We start from the raw sequence: 23,123 nt of genomic DNA on the forward strand, positions 1-23,123 counted from the left end.
ACTATGGCGAACTATGGCGACCTTTCTTGAACCAAGAAGAAAGTTAAAGAAGAAGACCAAGAAAAAGTTAAATTTTCTGACCATTTCAGTTTTAAAATTAAATAAATCTAAAGTATGGCAAACTATTGCGACCTCTCTTGAACCAAGAAGAAAGTTAAATAAGAAGACCAAGAAGAAGTTAAATTTTCTGGCCATTAAAGTTTAAATATTAAATAAATCCGAACTATAAGCATACTTTGGCGAACTATAGCGACCTCTCTTGAACCAAGAAGAAGACCAAGAAGAAGTTTAATTTTCTGGCCATTAATGTTTAAAAATTAAATAAATCTAAACTATGGTCAAACTATGGCGACCTCTCTTGAACTATAGGCCAAGAAGAAGTTAAATTTTCAGGCCATTTCAGTTTTAAAATTAAATAAATATAAACTATGAGCAAACTATGGGGAACTATAGCAATCTCTCTTGAACTATGGGCCAAGAAGAAATTAAATTTTCTGGCCATTTCAGTTTTAAAATTAAATAAATCTAAACTGTGGAGAACTATGGCAACCTCTCTTGAACTATAGGCCAAGAAGAAGTTAAATTTTCTGGCAACTTTAGTTTTAAAATTAAATAAATCTAAACAATGGCGAACTATGGCGACCTCTCTTGAACCAGGAAGAAAGTTAAAGAAGAAGACCAAGAAGAAGTTAAATTTTCTGGCCATTAAAGTTTAAAAATTAAATAAATCTAAGCTATGGTCAAAGTCAAAGTCAATTGGGCTACACGAATTTTTAAATTTTGGCTGGAAATTTAAAATTTAATTAACAATTTAAATTGGCTTGGCCGCCATTTTGTTTTACCCACAGAGTATTGGTTATATGTTTACAATAGATGGCGCCACTAATTTTTTAAACTTATAAAATTTTTAACAATTAAAATTAGTTTGTTACTTAATCTGTTTAACCGACTGAGTGTCAATATGGATCCCCTCAAGTCCTCAACAGATGACGGCTTATTTATAAACCATTTACTAGAAATTATTTTTTGATAAATATAATTATTAGATATTACCTAAATGTTTATTGCTTTATCATTGTTTCATTATTATTATATTGCTTATTATTTATAAACTTTAATTGTTTTAAGGTAAGTTTTAAATATGTTACTATAATGAATTAATTATTACTACTTAAAATTGAGATATACGATAGATGTTATTTATTACTTATATAACCTATATATTACTTATATAACCTATATATAACTTATAAGCAATTTATTATTTAAGGTAAGTTAAATAATTTAATTAGTCTGTAATATTAGTTATTAATCACTTTTAAATTTAAACATAATTTCGCGCTAAGTTATATTTTGTTTTCGATATATCGAAATGATTCGAGCGAGAATAATAGTCGCTCGTTACAGAGGTTTTACCGGCTCCAGAAGAATGAAACGATTCTCATTGGTTGATTTCTACTGTTAAAAATTTAAGTTAAGTTTTTAATGGAAATTATTATGTAAATATTGTGTTAAATAAGTTTTAACCATCATGCTTCTGAGATATTAATATAATTATTATTATAAACAGTTAATTTAAAGTTACCTGAATTTTTAATTATATAAATCATTTATGTACTTTCCTTGCCTTTATACTAGTTTACTGTAAGGCGGGAAATTTTAACTTACATTAATCAATATGATTCATTATTTTTTTCTTATAATTATATATTTAAGTATATTTTCTAAATATTCATAAGATTATTTATTTGATAATATGGTAATAATGTAATATATGTGAGAATTGTGGAAAATTTGGGAAATTATTTTAATTGTGTCGTCCCTGAGCCGCCATGTCAATGTCTAACCCAACCTTCAGTGCAAACAAATAAGTGTTTACAGTTTAATAGTATTTCTAATAATATCGCATAATGCAGGAAGAAAATGTAAGTAGAATTTAATTACATAAATAAAACTTATAGTCTAAATTTGAACAAATTATAAAATCAGTTTTATTGTCAAAGTGGAAACATTTTTTTCTCTCAAACAATACAGTTGTTTGATATTTTAACATTACACTCCCCCGTCAAATTTTGCCTACTAGTATATGGGCATAAGTGAAAGAACATTTAAGTAAATTAATTATTTTATTATTAAATGAATTTCAAAAAAAATTGTGTTTTTATACTTACAATTTTGACACTTGCATGAGTTAGGTTAGGAGTGATTAAACTTTATATTTTCATCCAATAGTGAAAGAAATTATCAAGTGTAGAGAAAAACAGTGAATAAAAAAAATGACTGAAAAATTTGAATAGAAGAAATGTTTAATCACTCCTAACCTAACCCAAGCGTGAAATTTATTTAATTTATAAGAAGAAAAAGAATATTACAAATACTAATATTTTTAATTTCTCAACTAACTGTAACCTTCTTTTAATGTTATAATCATTTATAATATTTCATAAACAAAACATTTTAATTGAATAAAATGAAGAAACAAAAACAGAAAATTTTTATAAGAGTTTATTTTATTCATCATGTTAATATATTTATAACATTTTTTTCCCCGATTTAAAAATAGTGTTTTTATTAATAATTTCCAAAAATATATTTTTTCAGAATAATTTGAATGAAATACTTGACGTCATGTGGAATATGGCATACAACCCCGAAGAGCCAGCATTATTTTTAAGACCAGCCGCACCACGACCACCCGTACCGGCTCCGAGAGCAGCGCCAAGGCGAAATCGTTGGGATCAGAGACCTGCTGCACTAGCGGTACCACAAGAAACATTACAAGCAGGTCCGTGGATTCGTGTTCAAACCCGTCCACGACCACCAGTACCGGCTCCGAGAGCAGCGCCAAGGCAAAATCGTTGGGATCAGAGACCTGCTGCACTAGCGGTACCACAAGTAGAAGAGCAAGCAGCACCGAGAGTCATACGCCGTATTGCTCATGTACCGCGACTACCACGTGAGGTGCCAGTACCGGCTCCGAGAGCAGCACCAAGGCAACCGCGAACACCACGTGAAGTACCAGTACCGGCTCCGAGAGCGGCACCAAGCCAACCGCGAACACCACGTGAAGTACCAGTACCGGCTCCGAGAGCGGCACCAAGCCAACCGCGACTGCCACGTGAAGTACCAGTACCGGCTCCGAGAAGAGTAATTTGTATTAGTGCTCAACCTCTTAGAGGAACAGCACGTCAACGCCTAACGAAGGCTATGAGGATGTTGGCCACAGCATCCTCAAAAAAGGGGCGTTAATTATCTTTTCGATTTATCTTTTCACATTTCTTTTAGTTTTTTTATTATTTTCATTTTTTTTATAAAGTTTCTCTTTTACAGTAACATTGCATGATTTTTTGTATGGCTCTTTAACATAATCTTTTCTATTACTTTTTTAATTTTTAAATTTTGTTTTTTAAATTTTTTTTCTCAGCAATAAATCCATTTTTCTCATTTTTTTATTTTGTATTTTGCACTCGTTTTAATTAAAATACATAGATATCGTTATGTATATTTATAGTTCATGTGTTAATCTCACAGTACACTGCCATATTTTTTATACGTAGTTTTCACAATGCATTTTCACATTTCTTTTAGTTTTTTTATTATTTTCATTTTTTTTATAAAGTTTCTCTTTTACAGTAACATTGCATGATTTTTTGTATGGCTCTTTAACATAATCTTTGCTATTACTTTTTTAATTTTTAAATTTTTTTTCTCAGCAATAAATCCATTTTTCTCATTTTTTTATTTTGTATTTTGCACTCGTTTTAATTAAAATACCTAGATATCGTTATGTATATTTATAGTTCATGTGTTAATCTCACAGTACACTGCCATATTTTTTATACGTAGTTTTCACAATGCATTTTCACATTTCTTTTAGTTTTTTTATTATTTTCATTTTTTATATAAAGTTTCTCTTTTACAGTAACATTGCATGATTTTTTGTATGGCTCTTTAACATAATCTTTGCTATTACTTTTTTAATTTTTAAATTTTGTTTTTTAAATTTTTTTTCTCAGCAATAAATCCATTTTTCTCATTTTTTTATTTTGTATTTTGCACTCGTTTTAATTAAAATACATAGATATCGTTATGTATATTTATAGTTCGTGTGTTAATCTCACAGTACACTGCCATATTTTTTATACGTAGTTTTCACAATGCATTTTCACATTTCTTTTAGTTTTTTTATTATTTTCATTTTTTTTTATAAAGTTTCTCGTTTACAGTAACATTATTTTTTCATTTCGTTTGAATATTGTAGTTTCATTTTGCTTCTTTTCAAAAATGTGCATATGTAAAAAAGATTTTTAGTTTTAATATATATGTAATATATATATTATAGGTACATATGTATATTTATGACTCATGTGTTCAAATTCTAATCTCACAGTGGACTGTCCTGTTGTTTTTTATATAGTTCACATTTACTTTTAGTCATTATTTTTTCATTTCGTTTGAATATTGTAGTTTCATTTTGCTTCTTTTCAAAAATGTGCATATGTAAATAAAAATTTGTTTATTTGAGATATATTATATATGTATATTTATCAGAAGTATTAAATTATTTTTATAATTTATTATGTTATATTTTATTTTGCATATATCATATTTTATTTGCGTTTGCGTTCTTTCTCTGCATGAATTTTACATTATTTTTTTCATCGCTTACATTTAACATCGTTTCAGCATTGACTAAATATTGATTGATTAATTTATAAATTATATTATACTTTTTACAAAACTATATTAACTTTGCTTTTTACTTAACCTTTTTTTTAACGTTAAAATTTACATAACTTCATAATTATACCTTTTAAAGTAAAATTGAATTATTTTTTTTAAAAATAAAATCATAAATCTAACTTATACTAATAGTTAAATTAAACCTTAAATTTATACTTAAAATTAAACTTTTTAAATTAGATTTTAATATAAAATTTCTAACGAGTTATATTTTATTTTATAACGTACTAAGTAAAATTTTTTTTTTTTACTTAATCAGAATTAATTTATTACATTAACTATTATGTTGTAATTATTTAAATTTCGCGCGTTACCGACTGCGCGTTTGAACTGTAGGAGCTTTACTCAGCCGCCGCTCACACAAGGTGATGAGAGCGCATGGTGGGGTCAGCGCGTGGTGGGAGTATGACACTTTATGTCTACGAGCTCAGCGGCACTAGCTCATTCGCAGCAGCAGATTAGTCCCGAGTAGTCGATGACGATGGAGAGCTGCGATTGCTACCACTGCCATGTGATGAGGGTGTCGGTGCACAACGTAAGTATTATATAATATAATATAATATAATATAATATAAAATAATATAATATAATATAATATAATATAATATAATATAATATAATATAATATAATATAATATAATATAATATAATATAATATAATATAATATAATATAATATAATATTTTTTAGTTGCAGAATCCTAACGACGAGGTACCGTTCCCGACGACGCCACCGGGGACTCCACCCAGGTATCCCTTGCACCAGCCAGAGACGCCATCTTGGGTGGAGTTGGGCTCTCCACTAAGGTCCAGGTCGCCGACGCCGCAACCTAGGGCGCAGTCAACCCCAGTGGCCAGGGCGCCAACACCTCCACCGGAGGTCAGGGTGCCGACAGCTCCACCAGAGGCCAGGGCGCCGACACCACCACCCGGCCCAGAGAGAAGACAGCGACGAAGGCGTCATCGCCGCCAAGCTACCATTATTTTAAATATTAATATTAATATTAATTTTTAATAAATGTCCATTTTTTTTATATATCCGTATACATTCTTTTACGCATGCGCGAATGGGTTGGGGTAAATGTAAGAGTGGGGTGTGTGAAAGGTAGGAGTGGGGTAAAAGTTCTAGTGCGCATGCGCGAGAAAATTTCGGATATATATTCGGGATCGCGAGCAAATTTAGTCATTCTCTCTTCTGTTCGCAGGTGTTCCAGCAGCAGCAGTCTCCCTTGCCATTTATTAACTGTCTTTTTTTTTTGATATTTATTGTATTTATTGTATTATTTGATATTTTTTTTGATTTTTATTGTATTTTTTTTGATATTTATTGAATTTATTGTGTTTATTGTATTTATCTTTTGTATTTCTTAGGTTAAGTGTGTTCTTTTCTAGGTTAAGTATTTTAATTTTAAGTTTGCGCTTTTAGGTTAAGTTTGATAGCTTGTAAGTTTAATTTCAAGTTTAGAGATGAAGCGGAAGGCTACAACCATCGAGGGACCACGTAAACATCCCAACTACAGGACCATCCTGGATGAGTGTGACGTCACCTTACCACTCATCAAGGAAGCTCTTGAGTTGGTACCACAATTGAGTGACGTAGGTATAAGGCGTACATTTATCGAGCGATGGGTTGCAGAATGCTCGAGACATGAAAATTTGCTGTCGAGCATTCTAAAATCGATGTATTTTACACATCAGAAGCAGAGATGTGTGAGCATTCTGCAATCAATAATCAGATTTCGCGCTTTATTCGAGTCTTATGTTGTAGATGGCGCTGGAATCGGTGATCCAGACATTAATAATCGCGTGCGCTGGGAAGAGTGTGAGAGTGCTTTTGCATGTAGACTATATACTAATGCGGTTCTGAATTTAGTCCATATTGATATTAGCGCGTTTTTGGACGATGCGTCCAGGCTGTTTCAGGACCGCATTAGAGATGCTTTGAACAAGTACGGCCCCATTTTGGTGTACGGTGTTCTCATCGCCAACTTTAAGAGGGTTGAGAATGGTGAAGAGGTTGTTAAGCCTATTCCTTTCGGATGCAAGGCTAACAGTATCTTCACCACAACCCTCTTAGATGATTGGTTCGATGAGAACATTAAACAGCCAATCTTGCGCAGCGTGGAAGAGTTTCACGCAAAGGGTTCGAATTGGAACCTTCAATCGATTATAAGGTTAGAAATTAATGTAAATAAATACAACCCTTTGCGTGCAAGCTCTTACATTAACTTACCTCCGCAAATTAAAAACAAGCATGCATGCATTAATGTTGTAAACAGGGACAACGAGTGCTTTAAGTGGGCGGTACTCTCAGCCTTGCATTCAAACGTGTCACATCCGGAGCGTGTTTCCAGCTACAATAAATTTAAAGATGAATTAAATTTTGAAGGGATTGAATTCCCAGTAGCGTTAAAAAATGTCCCAAAATTTGAAAAGCTGAATGACATCTCAATTAACGTCTATGGCCTTTCAAAGTTCTACGGTGACTTTTCGGTGCATCCTCTTCACCTTACTGCGGAGAAAAGAGATAAACATGTAAATCTCTTATACGTTGCGGATATGTATGCGGATGAGAGTGTTAAAGAGAATGTAATATGCGATGATGGTGATTTCATGAATTTTCACTACGTGTGGGTAAAAGATTTATCGCGATTAGTGTTTAAGCAATTGTCTAATCGCAGAGAAAAGAAGTATATCTGCGACCGATGCTTGCACTATTTTTATTCTATAGAAAAATTAAATGAACACATCGAAAATTGTAAAAAGGTGAATGAGTGTAAAATTAAATTACCAAAGCCCGATAAGTGTACAATCACGTTTAAAAATTATAAAAATAAGGAAAAAGTTCCTTTTGTGATATACGCCGACTGTGAAAGTTTACTTCTTCCCGCCGATGAAGATGTAGACAATTTAAGTAAGACTGAAGTGTTCCAGCGACATAAATTGTTAAGCATCGGCTATTATATAAAATGTAGTTACGATGAATCATTATGTAAATATGTACCTTGTCCGAAGCATGAATCCGACCCTGCTAAATGGTTCACTGAGGAATTAAGGCAATTATCTGAAAAAATTGATAATGTCTTTAAAAATCCAATACAAATGACTGCCTTAACTCCTCAGGAAGTCAATGATTTCAAGCGAGCGACTATTTGTCACATTTGTCATCAGAAAATACCGGTGAATGTAAAGAAAGTCCGCGATCATTGTCACCTTACTGGCAAGTATAGGGGTGCTGCACATGAGTCATGTAATTTAAACTATCAAGATTGTCAAACGATCCCCGTAGTGTTTCACAATTTAAGTGGCTATGACGCACATTTTATAATCCACGCGATTTCGACGAGCTTTGAAGGGAAAATTGACCTCCTCCCCATTAACAAGGAGAAGTACATCTCCTTCACAAAACATGTTAAGGGGAGTGAGGTCAAATTAAGATTCATCGACTCGTTTCGATTCATGGCAGCATCCCTAGAAAAACTCGCATCGTACTTAGACGAGTATAAAATTGTAAACAGCGCTTTTACCAGTACGGATCAGGATAAAATTAAATTATTAACGCGAAAGGGTGTATTCCCTTATGAGTATTTAGATTCGCGGAGTAAGCTTAATGAGACTGAATTACCTCCTAAAGAGAAGTTTTACAGTACTCTTTACGATGCCGACATTTCTGATGAAGAGTATGAGCATGCGCAGCGTGTATGGTCCGAGTTTGATTGTCAAAATCTTAATGATTATGTACACTTGTACATGAAAACTGATGTATTATTGCTTGCAGATGTTTTTGAGAATTTCCGAGAACAATGTATTAAAGCGTACGGATTAGATCCAGCACACTATTATACAACCCCTGGTTTAACTTGGGATGCTATGCTGAAATATACATGCATAACATTGCAACTTATAACCGACATCGATATGATCATGTTTGTTGAGTCAGGTATCAGAGGTGGCATTAGTCAATGTTGCAACCGCTATGCCAAAGCGAATAATCCTTATATGGAGAAATTCGATGAAAACGAAGATACAAGTTATATAATGTACTTCGATGCCAACAATTTGTATGGCTGGGCAATGGCACAAGCGCTCCCATATGGTGGTTTCAAATGGGTTGACAACGTTGATGAATCCTTTGACTTTAATGTACCTGACGACGCTTCAGTCGGGTACATTTTGGAAGTTGACTTGGAGTATCCTAAAGACATCCACGATACTCATAAAGATATGCCATTTTGCGCTGAAAATGCAAAACCACCTTTATCGAAGCAAGAGAAATTATTAACTACTCTCCTGCCCAAAGAAAAATATGTCATTCACTATCGAACGCTAAAGCAAGTTCTTGCAAACAGTGTTAAGCTTGTTAAAATCCACCGTGTCTTACCCTACATCGATTATAACACAATAATGCGAACCAACGCCAAAAATGAGTTTGAGAAAAATCTGTTCAAGCTCATGAACAACGCGGTGTATGGTAAGACGATGGAAAATGTCCGTAAGCATGTCGATGTGAAGCTTGTCACCAAATGGTTTGTCCGCTACGGAGCCGAAGCTCTCATCGCACGGCCGAATTTCCACAGTCGATCGATTTTCGATGAAAATTTGGTTGCCATTGAGTTACATAAGACTGAGGTACTGCTCAACAAACCCATCTATGTAGGGTTAAGTGTGCTTGATATATCTAAGACGCTAATTTACGATTTCCATTATGGTCACATGTTGAAAAAATACGGCGATGCTTGTAAACTGCTGTATACCGATACAGACAGTCTTATCTACGAAATCAAGTGTGAAGATATTTACAAAGACATGAAAAAAGATATTGACAAGTTTGATACATCTGATTATCCCGCGAATAACGTCTATGATATTCCGCAAGTCAACAAAAAAGTCCTCGGCCTCATGAAAGATGAGTGCAACGGCAGAATTGTAATTGAATTTGTTGGCTTGCGGAGTAAGATGTACAGTGTACGAGTCGAAGATAAAGATTTTATTAAAAAAGCTAAAGGTGTTAAAGCCGGCGTTGTTAAAAAGACAATTCAATTTGATGATTATGTAAAATGTCTGCGAGATTTTGACATTCAAACTCGAACACAATATAATATTCGATCGCGGCTTCACAATCTTGAAACTGTGAAGCAGGTAAAAGTAGCTTTAAGTCCGCAAGACGACAAGCGGTATTTGTTACCGGGGAGTACCGATACTCTACCGTGGGGTCACTATGTGATCCCAAATCTCGACGATTTGTAAATAGTTAATAAGTTCGAGAAAAAAATATCGGGAAATGTAAAGGCTGTGATAAAAGAAATAAATAGAACAATTGTATTTTAATTTCATGTGTTTTTTATTTAAAAATTCCTTACATATATACATTATAACATTGATTTAACATTGATTCAACATTGATTTAACATTGATTTAACATTGATTTAACATTGATTCAACATTGATTCAACATTGATTCAACATTGATTCAACATTGATTCAACATTGATTCAACATTGATTCAACATTGATTTAACATTGATTCAACATTGATTTAACATTGATTCAACATTGATTTAACATTGATTTAACATTGATTCAACATTGATTCAACATTGATTCAACATTGATTCAACATTGATTCAACATTGATTCAACATTGATTCAACATTGATTCAACATTGATTTAACATTGATTTAACATTGATTCAACATTGATTTAACATTGATTCAACATTGATTCAACATTGATTTAACATTGATTTAACATTGATTCAACATTGATTTAACATTGATTCAACATTGATTCAACATTGATTTAACATTGATTTAACATTGATTCAACATTGATTTAACATTGATTCAACATTGATTTAACATTGATTTAACATTGATTCAACATTGATTCAACATTAACTATAAATTATACATTTGCTTTGTCTTCCCAAGTGTTGTGAGAGTTATCGAAACCAAGCCACTTGACAAGAACTTTGTTTCCACGTGTCCTGAGAATTTTCTCAACAAGATAAATGTCTGAATATTTCACTTTTAGAAGCTCCTCTTCATAGAATCCTCCACTGATGGGTTGATCTTGGTAATCCTTGAGTTTGTAAGTCACAGGTTGAGTTGATTCCACTTTATCAATTGTAAATATTTCAGTAGTCCAATTAGGACTATAACCTTTTTCGAAAATATTTTTATATTTGCTAACTCGCACTTTGTCACCAATTTTAAATTTAGATCGTCTTAACGGAATTTTTCTGAGCTTCGAGATTCGATCTTTTAAAATATCAACATGTTGTGCAGTAACATCTTTAGGCTTCATTCCAATTGTTCTATGTTTTGTGTCATTATAAGTAGAAATGAGGTTAGGTAATATATCATACCACTTGTAATTTCCTCGTAAACTGAATTGCATCCACATTTTCCTTTTAAGTGTTCTGTTAAATCTTTCAACAATAGATGCTTTCAAGTTACTGTATGTTGAATAAAAATTAATTTTGTACTTTTTCATTAAAGCTTCAAATTGAGAATTGTAGAATTCTTTACCTTTATCGGAATGAAGGTTCTTTGCAATACGTCCTTTTTCAAATATGAATTTCATTGCGTTAGTCACATCTTTTCCATTTTTACTTTTTACTGGAACAGCCCAAGCATACTTGGATAAGATATCTATGACTGTAAGTAAATAATTATAACCTTTGTTTATTTTTGAATAAGGTAGCATTTCAACTAAATCTGCTTGCCAGGTGTCATCAATATCACGCATTTCTACGCGACGGCGATGGAAATTTTTTCTAGCCTGTGTATGAAGTTCAGTTACTACTGTTAACTTTTTATCAGGCATCATTCTTTAATAAATTTAGCTGCATTAAATACAAATTTTGCTGTGATTCAATTTGTTTTAGTTTTTCGTTAACTCTGTCCTCAATAATTTGCATAAAAAGATTCAAGTCATCAATAGATGATCTTAATGATGACGTAACTTGGAAAATAGTTTTTATTTCGTTTTTTACAATGTTTTGTACAAGTCTTAAATTTACTGCATCATGCAGTTCTTCAGCGTCTTTAACGTTACAAAGTCTTTTATTATCTATATCAAAGTGTCCACTTGAATTAACTTTAAATCCAACTCCAGTAGGTCCACGTCTTGCTATTACTGTTCCTCCTTGACTGAGAGGATGTCCGAACAGATCAATGCTCATTATTGAAATGAATGACATTTACTAAAGCACACCTTAATATATGATTTTAGCCTCACGTAATTCCTCAATACTTGACATAATTTCATTATTATGACTAGTATTACCAGCTCCTTGAGATGCCATAAGTAATCGAAGACGATCAACCAATTCATTTGGATCATCCCAATAAATATAATCTGGTTTAAAACTTTTATTCGCAATCATAAATTTAGGTAGTGAACTACCACTTATAGATGACTCTTTTGTAGAAGGAAATAATTTTGATATAATATTCATGTATTTAAAACTTTTATCTCTATGAATAGAGTTAGAGGAACTATAGTTTTTTCTATGTGCATTGGAGGTGGTAAGAATTTGTTTATAACTATTCATATCATGTTCACTAATGTATGATTTTTCAGGTTTGTTTTTAAATAAAAGTTCTAATAACCCAGAGGTAATTTTAAAACGTTTATCTTCAATATCTACAATGTGATTTTTAAAGATTATGGTTTTATTACCAATCATAAGAGAACCATCATTAGCTTTGCGTACTCCATATATCATATCCAAACATTGTTTTCTATTATGTTTTATCAAAAATATATATTTACTAACTAATTTATCAATGTCAGATCCGGGTTTTAGTGTTTCACCATCATCAGTACTCATATAATTTATATCATCATCACTATCATTTTTATCAGATGCAGCTTTATTTTCAATCTCCTCTTTCTTTTCAATATTAACATTTTCATGTTTATAATCTGTCAAGTTAATAATTTTTTGTAAAGGTTGAACTACTGGCTTAAAAGTTTCATTCAAAACATTTTCGACAGCTTCCTTCCCTAATTTCAACATACGATGCTTCCGTCTAATTGCCTCACTAGCTTTAGCAATTTGTCGTAGATACTCTTTCTCTTTATGAAACATGTTGATATTTAAAGTTTTAAAACAACACTAATACTATTTTAAAAATTATAGTGTATTTATAGTGCTAGAAAACTATCGAATCCTTTTCTATATCTTCCTTCATTGAAATTAGAATCTTTATCAATTACTACAAAGCCATATTTGTCTGAATTCCAACATGTTGAACATAACTCTCGAAATTGATTAAATGTCATGTCAGTATTAACATGATCATCATACACATGTCTTAAATTTTTCTCATCTTGACGAAAAAGGACTAATAAATTAACATTATCACGTACTAAATGTTTAGGAATTCTAGCATATGTTTGACAGAGGTAAAAACAATCAACGTCAACATGTCTACCCATACAAAAGAATGCCCTTACGTTGTCTTGCTTTTCACAAGCAATATCGTCAAATATAAATATTGAATTTTGATTTGCTTCTTTAGGAGCAATTACTTCTTCATGATCACTAAATGGTAAATATTCAACTCCATCAACGTTACTCACAACTTGTTCTAAGAACTTATATTTTGGTTGTTGTAATGATTTTGAGTATAAGTAAATGTTGTCAAATCTGAGACCATTAGGATCTAGAATTAGAGATAGTAATACATTTGTTTTTCCACAATTTGATGGGCCACAGAAAATTGCACGAATACTACCTGATAATAAACTACCATGACGCTTAACTTTCTTCTCTTGTTGTTCAACAATTGAGTCCAGATTTACGACTGGCAGCTTATTAGGTTGTTCCTTGAATCGCATCCTGATGTAGACTGTTGTAAAAGGTATAAATGCAGCGCTTATATAACCTTTCAGTCATTCTATTTTAAACTTTCATAGAGTAAGGTATGATTATTCATCATCGCTCTCGAGGGAAAGGTTTAGTCAATAGTCTTATAAATAAGTTACCATTTGAATTACATCTGCCTGGTTATCAATATTGTGGACCAGGCACAAAGTTAGTAAAACGTCTACACAAAGGTGATCCGGGTATTAATCTTCTGGACGCCGCTTGTAAGGAGCACGATATCTCATATTCGAAAAATCGAGAAAACGTAGAAGCAAGAAACGTTGCTGATAGAGTTTTAGCTGAGAAGGCGTGGGAACGTGTTACAGCAAACGATTCCAGTTTAGGTGAAAAAGCTGCTGCTTTAGCTATATCTGGAACTATGAAAGTTAAATCAAAATTGGGTATGGGAGTTAGGAGAAAGAGAAAGCCAAAATTAGGCTTGGGTGGAAGGAAGAAAAAAAAGATATCTTCTAAAAAACTAACTGCCCTCAGAAAAATTGTAGATGCAGCTAGAAAATCCATAATTCCTGGTAATGATGCTCAATCAACAATTAAAAGTGCCATTGAAACTGCTCGGAAAGCTGTTAGAAATGCAGGAGGAAGAAAGAAAATTTTAGCACCGCGCATCTTGCCTGTACCTTCAAAAATTGGTGGTTTACTACCATTAATTCCAATTTTTGCTGGATTAAGCGCCCTTGAAGCACTAACTGGAGGTGTAGCAGATGTATCAAAAGCTGTAAATAGTGCAAGTGCAGCAAAAGATAAATTAAAAGAAGCTCACCGCCATAATAAAGCCATGGAAGATATTGCACTTGGTAAAGGTCTACATTTGAAACCCTATCGACAAGGATTAGGTCTTCATTTAAAACCGTTTTCAAAAGGATCAGGCCTTCATTTAAAACCTTATCAAAGAGGACAAGGAATAAAAAAGTGTTCAAAAAAAAAATTTTTTTGATACTTCCTAAGCGAGCACTAACTGACTTTGAGTTGCTCAAGTTTGTTAAAGACTTGAAAATTTCTAACTTTAGAGGGGTTTTTATGCGAAATGAATTGCCGACAACAGGGCCGCGAAAAAATGAATCAGCTATTATTAATTTAGATGATAAAGATGGTTCTGGAACCCATTGGGTTGCATATAAAAAAGTTAATAATAAAGCTGAATACTTTGACAGTTTTGGTAATCTTCAACCACCATTTGAACTTGTTAGTTATTTAGGTTACAATACTCTAATACAATACAATCATAAAAATTATCAAGATTATGATACTTTTCATTGTGGTCATTTATGTCTTAAGTTTTTATGTGGACAACTTGAAATCACACAAAAATATATTCTATATAAATGATGGTATTTATATAACCTAATCAGTTTATAAAAAGTCATCATCATGGATGAATCGTTTACTTTAACTATCTCTGGCAATTCATCTATTCTGGAGGCTGAATATTTTCCACCAATAGAATTATTACCTAATAGAAATTATGTACTTGGCTTAGTTGAATTGTTAACTTTCAATTCAATTCCTAATATTGATGAGGGTAAAAATAAATTTTATATTGATAATCAAGTAATTACTATACCTCCTGGTAGTTATGAAATTGAAGATATTGAAAAATATATTCAAAATTCTATTACAGATGGAGTTAAAAGTATAACTATAAAACCAAACAATAATACGTTACGTAGTGAAATAAAAAGTACTCACAAAGTAAGTTTTAAACCTAAAGATTCTATTGGTGAATTGTTGGGATTTACACCACGAGCGCTAATAGCTAATAAAACTCATACGTCTGACTTACCAGTAGCCATTCTCAAAATAAATGCTATTAGAATTGAATGTAATATTACTACTGGTGCATACATTAACAATAAAAAGGTACACACAATTCATGAATTTTTTCCAGTTGTTCCTGCAGGATATAAGATAGTGGAAGTACCATCACACGTCATTTACCTTCCAGTTGCCGTGAAGACTATACATAATATTCAACTACGAATCATCGATCAAAACGGAGATTTAATAAATTTTCGAGGTGAAACTATAACAATTCGATTACACGTTAAATCAGTGTAATGGGTATTATATTTCATAGAAAAACTGGTGGAAACTATATAAACGAGTCACAATGTCAGAAATCATCCAGTCTTCATTCAGTTCGCAAGAGGCTAACACCTCAGAATTTACGTTTCCTGAAGCAGCTCGGTCTACGGGTTTATCAACAAAATCAAAGAAAGGAAAACTAATAATTCACATATTTTTCTTTTTCTGTTGTTGTAATAAAAATGGAAGAGACTTTAAATATTCTAAGTCTAGTAAAATATGATAATTCTCTAGCACACTATGAAATTCATGCTCATCAACCGTATGTTTTATCAGCATTTAATAATAGTGATGAGATTCGAATTGCAGTTCAACATCAAGATTTATACATTCTTCCCTCTAAAAGTACATTACATGTACATGGAAGATTAGTTAAAGCTAATAATAATGCTGTAACAAATACAAAACTAATTAGCAATAGTATTTGTTACATGTTTAATGAGATTCGTTATGAATTAAATGGCGTTCAGATTGATCATTGTAAAAATGTTGGTCTAACGACAACTATGAAATCATACATTTCTCAAACACCTAATCAGATGATTTATGCTGAGAATGCAGGTTATCTTGACTTTGATGATGCTAGTAGAGTAACTAATACTGATGGATATTTTGATGTAAATATACCACTAAATATGATTCTTGGATTTGCTGAAGACTATCGAAAGATTGTTGTAAATGCAAAACATGAACTTATTTTAACAAGATCTCGTACAGACCTTAATGCTATAGTTAACATTGACGGATTAGAGCGTGAAGAATTCAAAATTGTAATTAATAAAATTGAATGGATGATTCCATATTTATTTGTTAGTGATCGACAAAAAATTGAATTACTAAAATACACTGAAAAAGATTCACCTATAACGATGAGTTTCAGAGCATGGGACTTGTATGAATATCCTATGATTCCTGCTACACGAAAACATATATGGACTGTAAAAACTTCAACTCAAGTTGAAAAACCTCGATATGTTATTCTTGGTTTTCAAACAAACCGAAAAGAAAATCATACAAGGTATGCCAACATTTTTGATAATTGTAATTTAACCAATGTAAAACTTTACTTAAATTCACAATACTATCCATATGGTAGTTTAAATTTAAATTTTAATCAAGGTCAATTTTCTATTCTTTATGATATGTATTGTAATTTTCAATCATCATACTATGGAAAAGAACCTGAGCCTTTGCTAAACAGAAATAACTTTAAAGATTATGCACCACTAGCTGTCATAGATTGTTCAAAACAAAACGAATTTTTAAAACAGTCATCTGTAGATGTACGCCTGGAATTTAAAGCTAGTGATAATTTTCCCAATAATACAGCTGCATACTGTTTAATAATTCATGATCGTATTATTCAATATACACCAATCAGCGGTGTTGTTAAAAAAGTATCATGATTGGTGGTTGTAATAGCCAATCAGAAGAGAGGAAAGGGTGTTAGTGGTGGGGAGGAGTGACTATAAAAGGAGCAGTTCTATGCAGCTTGGGTCATTCCTCTGTTACAGATATCATGTCGTACGTTATAGATATCCAATGTTTCAAAAGACCCTACAACGAGTTTGTCATCAAGGAGCTGGCTATTCTACCTCTTCAAGAAGATGCTCATCCATTGGTCTACCTCTTCGAGCCGCCATACGCCTGGAGTCGATTACCAGCAAGATACAAATGTGAGAATCGATGGCTGACAAATAATTATCATGGTATCGATTGGGCTGCCGGCGACATACCTTATGAAGAATTACAACCTATAGTAAAAGAAGTATTAATTGGTACACCTACTGTTTACGTAAAAGGTTTGGAAAAACAAAGATGGCTGGAAAAATATACTTTAAACGTATTTAATTTAGATGATTTCAAATGTCCATCATTAAAAAGTTTAGATGTAGATAATTCATCTACATGTACAAACCACACACGTAGTTTTAGCAATTGCGCTGTTAAAAATGTATGTAACCTACGAAATTGGTTGATACAACCATCAAATGTACTACGAAATAATATAGAAAATAATTATGAAGTTGATAACGATTGTACATTAAAAGACTTTTATAATGATTGTGAAAATTTTATATGCAATGAATAAATGTATAAAAATGTATTTAAAATGTTTTAAATTAATTTACCCTACCTTCCTATTATCTTAATTATATGTTTAAGCTATTTTTAACGAGTTTAAGCATGTATAAACTTGTCTTATGACGTCACAAAGTGGGTGTGGCTAACTTCGGAGTGGTGGGGGTATCACGCATGCGTAGAAAAAGCAAAAAAGAACTGCGCATGCGTACAAGAAGGAGTGGGGGTAAAAGTCTATTGCGCATGCACGAGCAAAATTTTAGAGTATAAATATACGGTCCATAAGCATTTTTGCTCATTCTTCTTTTGTTCACAGTAGCAATGGATCTCAGTAAAATCAACGCCATTGGCCGTATGGATGCATTTTTACCAACGAAGCCGCTCTCCGAATTGACTCCTGGACATAAGTATCCAATTACAAAGATCCAGGTAGTCAACACCAAATATGGAGAAAAAATTGTTGTTGAGGTAGATAAAAAGTTCAATACATTCCTACCTTCAAGATTTGTACCAATGTTCACTGATGACTCGATATGCTTGGACCAAATGCAAGAAGCTATTAATTCTGGACAATTGCGGCTTAAGTATATTGGTGGTCCATACAACCATATTGAATTTAAAATAAAACAAGTGTAAATATTGTATATTGAATATAATAAATGTATAATATGTTATTTACGTTGTATTTAATTCAATACCTCATTAGTATTAAGTTAGAATTAAGATTATATTTAGCTTAAGTTTAATTTTTATAATTAATAAGATAATTAATTATTACCAATAAACATTTTACAGCCAAAATTTAAAAATTCTTATAGCACAATTGACCTAATCGACAGTGGCGCCATCTGTTGGGTGTCCGCTCAACTAATTCGGTCGGTAAAACAGGGATGGGTAGCTCTCTGACCAAGCCAATTTAAATTGTCAAATAAATTTTTAAATTTCCCGCCAAGCAGATTTGAATTCGCTAGTGGCGCCATCTCTCGGTGACAACCGAAACTATACTTGGTCGGTAAAACAAAATGGCGGCCAAGTAAATTTGAATTGTCAAATAAATTATTAAATTTCCCGCCAAAATTTAAAAATTCATGTAGCCCAATTGGGCTAATAGATAGTGGCGCCATCTGTTGGGTGGCTAGTAAACTAACTCGGTCGGTAAAACAAAATGGCGGCCAAGCAAATTTGAATTGACAAAAAAATTTTAAATTTCCCGCCAAGCAGATTTGAATTCGCTAGTGGCGCCATCTGTTGGGTGGCTAGTAAACTAACTCGGTTGATAAAACAGATTCCTACCTTACCAACTGGGTTTGAATTCGACCAGCTGCTGATAATGTAGAAATCTACCTTACCGACTGGGGGTAACTTAGCCGAGATCAGAACCTGGGGCAGTATCCCTCTAGCCTTACTACTGGTCAAACTTTGGCGAACTATAGAGACATCTCTTGAACTATGGACCAAGAAGAAGTTAAATTTTCTGGCCATTTCAGTTTTAAGATTAAATAAATATAAAATATGGGCAAACTATGGCGACCTCTCTTGAACCAAGAAGAAAGTTAAAGAAGAAGACCAAGAAAAAGTTAAATTTTCTGACCATTTCAGTTTAAATATTAAATAAATCTAAACTATAAGCATACTTTGGCGAACTATAGCGACCTCTCTTAAACTGCGGGAAGAGTCAAATCAAATTTTCTAGCCATTTATATTTGAAAATTAAATAACTCTAAACTATGGCGACCTCTCTTGAACCAAGAAGAAGACCAAGAAGAAGTTAAATTTTCTGGCCATAAAGTTTAAAAATTAAATAAATCTAAACTATGGTCAAACTATGGCGACCTCTCTTGAACTTAAGGCCAAGAAGAAGTTAAATTTTCTGGCTATTTCAGTTTTAAAATTAAATAAATATAAACTATGGGTAAACTATGGCGAACTATGGCGACCTCTCTTGAACCAAGAAGAAAGTTAAAGAAGAAGACCAAGAAAAAGTTAAATTTTCTGGCCATTTCAGTTTTAAAATTAAATAAATCTAAACTATGGGCAAACTATTGCGACCTCTCTTGAACCAAGAAGAAAGTTAAATAAGAAGACCAAGAAGAAGTTAAATTTTCTGGCCATTAAAGTTTAAATATTAAATAAATCTAAACTATAAGCATACTTTGGCGAACTATAGCGACCTCTCTTAAACTGCGGGAAGAGTCAAATCAAATTTTCTAGCCATTTATATTTGAAAATTAGATAACTCTAAACTATGGCGACCTCCCTTAAACCAAGAAGAAGACAAAGAAGAAGTTAAATTTTCTGGCCATAAAGTTTAAAAATTAAATAAATCTAAACTATGGTCAAACTATGGCGACCTCTCTTGAACTTTAGGCCAAGAAGAAGTTAAATTTTCTGGCCATTTCAGTTTTAAAATTAAATAAATATAAACTATGGGTAAACTATGGCAAACTATGGCGACCTCTCTTGAACCAAGAAGAAAGTTAAAGAAGAAGACCAAGAAAAAGTTAAATTTTCTGGCCATTTCAGTTTTAAAATTAAATAAATCTAAACTATGGGCAAACTATTGCGACCTCTCTTGAACCAAGCAGAAAGTTAAATAAGAAGACCAAGAAAAAGTTAAATTTTCTGGCCATTAAAGTTTAAATATTAAATAAATCTAAACTATAAGCATACTTTGGCGTACTATAGCGACCTCTCTTGAACCAAGAAGAAGACCAAGAAGAAGTTTAATTTTCTGGCCATTAATGTTTAAAAATTAAATAAATCTAAACTATGGTCAAACTATGGCGACCTCTCTTGAACTATAGGCCAAGAAGAAGTTAAATTTTCAGGCCATATCAGTTTTAAAATTAAATAAATATAAACTATGAGCAAACTATGGCGAACTGTAGCAATCTCTCTTGAACTATGGGCCAAGAAGAAATTAAATTTTCTGGCCATTTCAGTTTTAAATTTAAATAAATATAAGCTATGAGCAAACTATGGCGAACTATAGCAATCTCTCTTGAACTATGGGCCAAGAAGAAGTTAAATTTTTTGTCCATTTCAGGTTTAAAATTAAATAATTCTAAACTATGGCGAACTATGGCGACCTCTCTTGAACTATAGGCCAAGAAGAAGTTAAATTTTCTGGCAACTTTAGTTTTAAAATTAAATAAATCTAAACAATGGCGAACTATGGCGACCTCTCTTGAACCAGGAACAAAGTTAAAGAAGAAGACCAAGAAGAAGTCAAATTTTCTGGCCATTAAAGTTTAAAAATTTAATAAATCTAAGCTATGGTCAAACTATGGCGACCTCTCTTGAACCAAGAAGAAAGTTAAAGAAGAAGACCAAGAAAAAGTTAAATTTTCTGACCATATCAGTTTAAATATTAAATAAATCTAAACTATAAGCATACTTTGGCGAACTATAGCGACCTCTCTTAAACTGCGGGAAGAGTCTAATCAAATTTTCTAGCCATTTATATTTGAAAATTAGATAACTCTAAACTATGGCGACCTCTTTTGAACCAAGAAGAAGACCAAGAAGAAGTTAAATTTTCAGGCCATAAAGTTTAAAAATTAAATAAATCTAAACTATGGTCAAACTATGGCGACCTCTCTTGAACTATAGGCCAAGAAGAAGTTAAATTTTCTGTCCATTAAAGTGTAAAAATTAAATAAATCTAAACTATGGTCAAACTATGGCAACCTCTCTTGAACTATAGGCCAAGAAGAAGTTAAATTTTCTGGCCATTTCAGTTTTAAAATTAAATAAATCTAAACTATGGGCAAACTATTGCGACCTCTCTTGAACCAAGAAGAAAGTTAAATAAGAAGACCAACAAGAAGTTAAATTTTCTGGCCATTAAAGTTTAAATATTATATAAATCTAAACTATAAGCATACTTTGGCAAACTATAGCGACCTCTCTTGAACTGCGTGAAGAGTCAAATCAAATTTTCTAGCCATTTATATTTGAAAATTACATAACTCTAAACTATGGCGACCTCTCTTGAACCAAGAAGACGACCAAGAAGTAGTTAAATTTTCTGGCCATTAAAGTTTAAAAATTAAATAAATCTAAACTATGGTCAAACTATGGCGACCTCTCTTGAACTATAGGCCAAGAAGAAGTTTAATTTTCAGGCCATTTCAGTTTTAAAATTAAATAAATATAAACTATGAGCAAACTATGGCGAACTATAGCAATCTCTCTTGAACTATGGGCCAAGAAGAAATTAAATTTTCTGGCCATTTCAGTTTTAAAATTAAATAATTCTAAACTGTGGAGAACTATGGCAACCTCTCTTGAACTATGGGCCAAGAAGAAGTTAAATTTTTTGTCCATTTCAGTTTTAAAATTAAATAATTCTAAACTATGGAGAACTATGGCGACCTCTCTTGAACAAAGAAAAAAGATAAAGAAGAAGACCAAGAAGAAGTTAAATTTTCTGGCCATTTCAGTTTTAAAATTAAATAAATATAAACTATGGGTACACTATGGCGAACTATGGCGACCTCTCTTGAACCAGGAAGAAAGTTAAAGAAGAAGACCAAGAAGAAGTTAAATTTTCTGGCCATTAAAGTTTAAAAATTAAATAAATCTAAGCTATGGTCAAACTTTGGCGAACTATAGCGACATCTCTTGAACTATGGACCAAGAAGAAGTTAAATTTTCTGGCCATTTCAGTTTTAAGATTAAATAAATATAAACTATGGCGACCTCTCTTAAACCAAGAAGAAAGTTAAAGAAGAAGACCAAGAAAAAGTTAAATTTTCTGACAATTTCAGTTTAAATATTAAATAAATCTAAACTATAAGCATACTTTGGCGAACTATAGCGACCTCTCTTGAACCAAGAAGAAGACCAAGAAGAAGTTTAATTTTCTGGCCATTAATGTTTAAAAATTAAATAAATCTAAACTATGGTCAAACTATGGCGACCTCTCTTGAACTATAGGCCAAGAAGAAATTAAATTTTCAGGCCATTTCAGTTTTAAAATTAAATAAATATAAACTATGAGCAAACTATGAGGAAATATAGCAACCTCTCTTGAACTATGGGCCAAGAAGAAGTTAAATTTTCTGGCCATTAAAGTTTAAAAATTAAATAAATCTAAGCTATGGTCAAACTTTGGCGAACTATGGCGACCTCTCTTGAACTATAGGCCAAGAAGAAGTTAAATTTTCTGGCAACTTTAGTTTTAAAATTAAATAAATCTAAACAATGGCGAACTATGGCTACCTCTCTTGAACCAGGAAGAAAGTTAAAGAAGAAGACCAAGAAGAAGTTAAATTTTCTGGCAATTAAAGTTTAAAAATTAAATAAATCTAAG

At 32.2% G+C, this 23,123-nt stretch overlaps 3 protein-coding genes across 3 annotated transcripts in view; all 3 read left to right on the forward strand.

Moving 5' to 3' along the window:
• Positions 1-3,249, forward strand: part of LOC127286140 (uncharacterized) — a 63,135-nt gene extending 59,886 nt beyond the window's left edge. Inside the window, exon 3 of the mRNA XM_051312454.1 lies at positions 2,602-3,249. Coding sequence (XP_051168411.1) covers positions 2,602-3,249 — 648 coding nt within the window. The remainder of the gene's footprint in view (positions 1-2,601) is intronic.
• Positions 1-23,123, forward strand: part of LOC127286122 (uncharacterized) — a 570,090-nt gene that overhangs the window by 512,906 nt on the left and 34,061 nt on the right. The gene's annotated exons all lie outside the window — the stretch shown is intronic.
• Positions 6,210-9,989, forward strand: LOC127286142 (uncharacterized). Its single transcript, XM_051312455.1, has 3 exons — positions 6,210-6,916; positions 7,022-7,376; positions 7,509-9,989. The coding sequence occupies exons 1-3, from the start codon at positions 6,210-6,212 to the stop codon at positions 9,987-9,989; spliced, it is 3,543 nt and encodes a 1,180-aa protein (XP_051168412.1).

Source organism: Leptopilina boulardi, unplaced genomic scaffold (assembly GCF_019393585.1).
Source record: "Leptopilina boulardi isolate dan_hultmark-lab unplaced genomic scaffold, ZJU_Lbou_2.1 LbouV2_350, whole genome shotgun sequence".
Classification (NCBI taxonomy): domain Eukaryota; kingdom Metazoa; phylum Arthropoda; class Insecta; order Hymenoptera; family Figitidae; genus Leptopilina; species Leptopilina boulardi.

Coding starts and splice junctions, on each gene's coding strand:
- LOC127286142 (XM_051312455.1), top strand. CDS start 6,210: ATGAAGCGGAAGGCTACAACCATCGAGGGACCACGTAAACATCCCAAC. Junction 6,917..7,021: donor AACCTTCAATCGATTATAAG/GTTAGAAATTAA, acceptor TGTTGTAAACAG/GGACAACGAGTGCTTTAAGT. Junction 7,377..7,508: donor TGAATTTTCACTACGTGTGG/GTAAAAGATTTA, acceptor AATTGTAAAAAG/GTGAATGAGTGTAAAATTAA.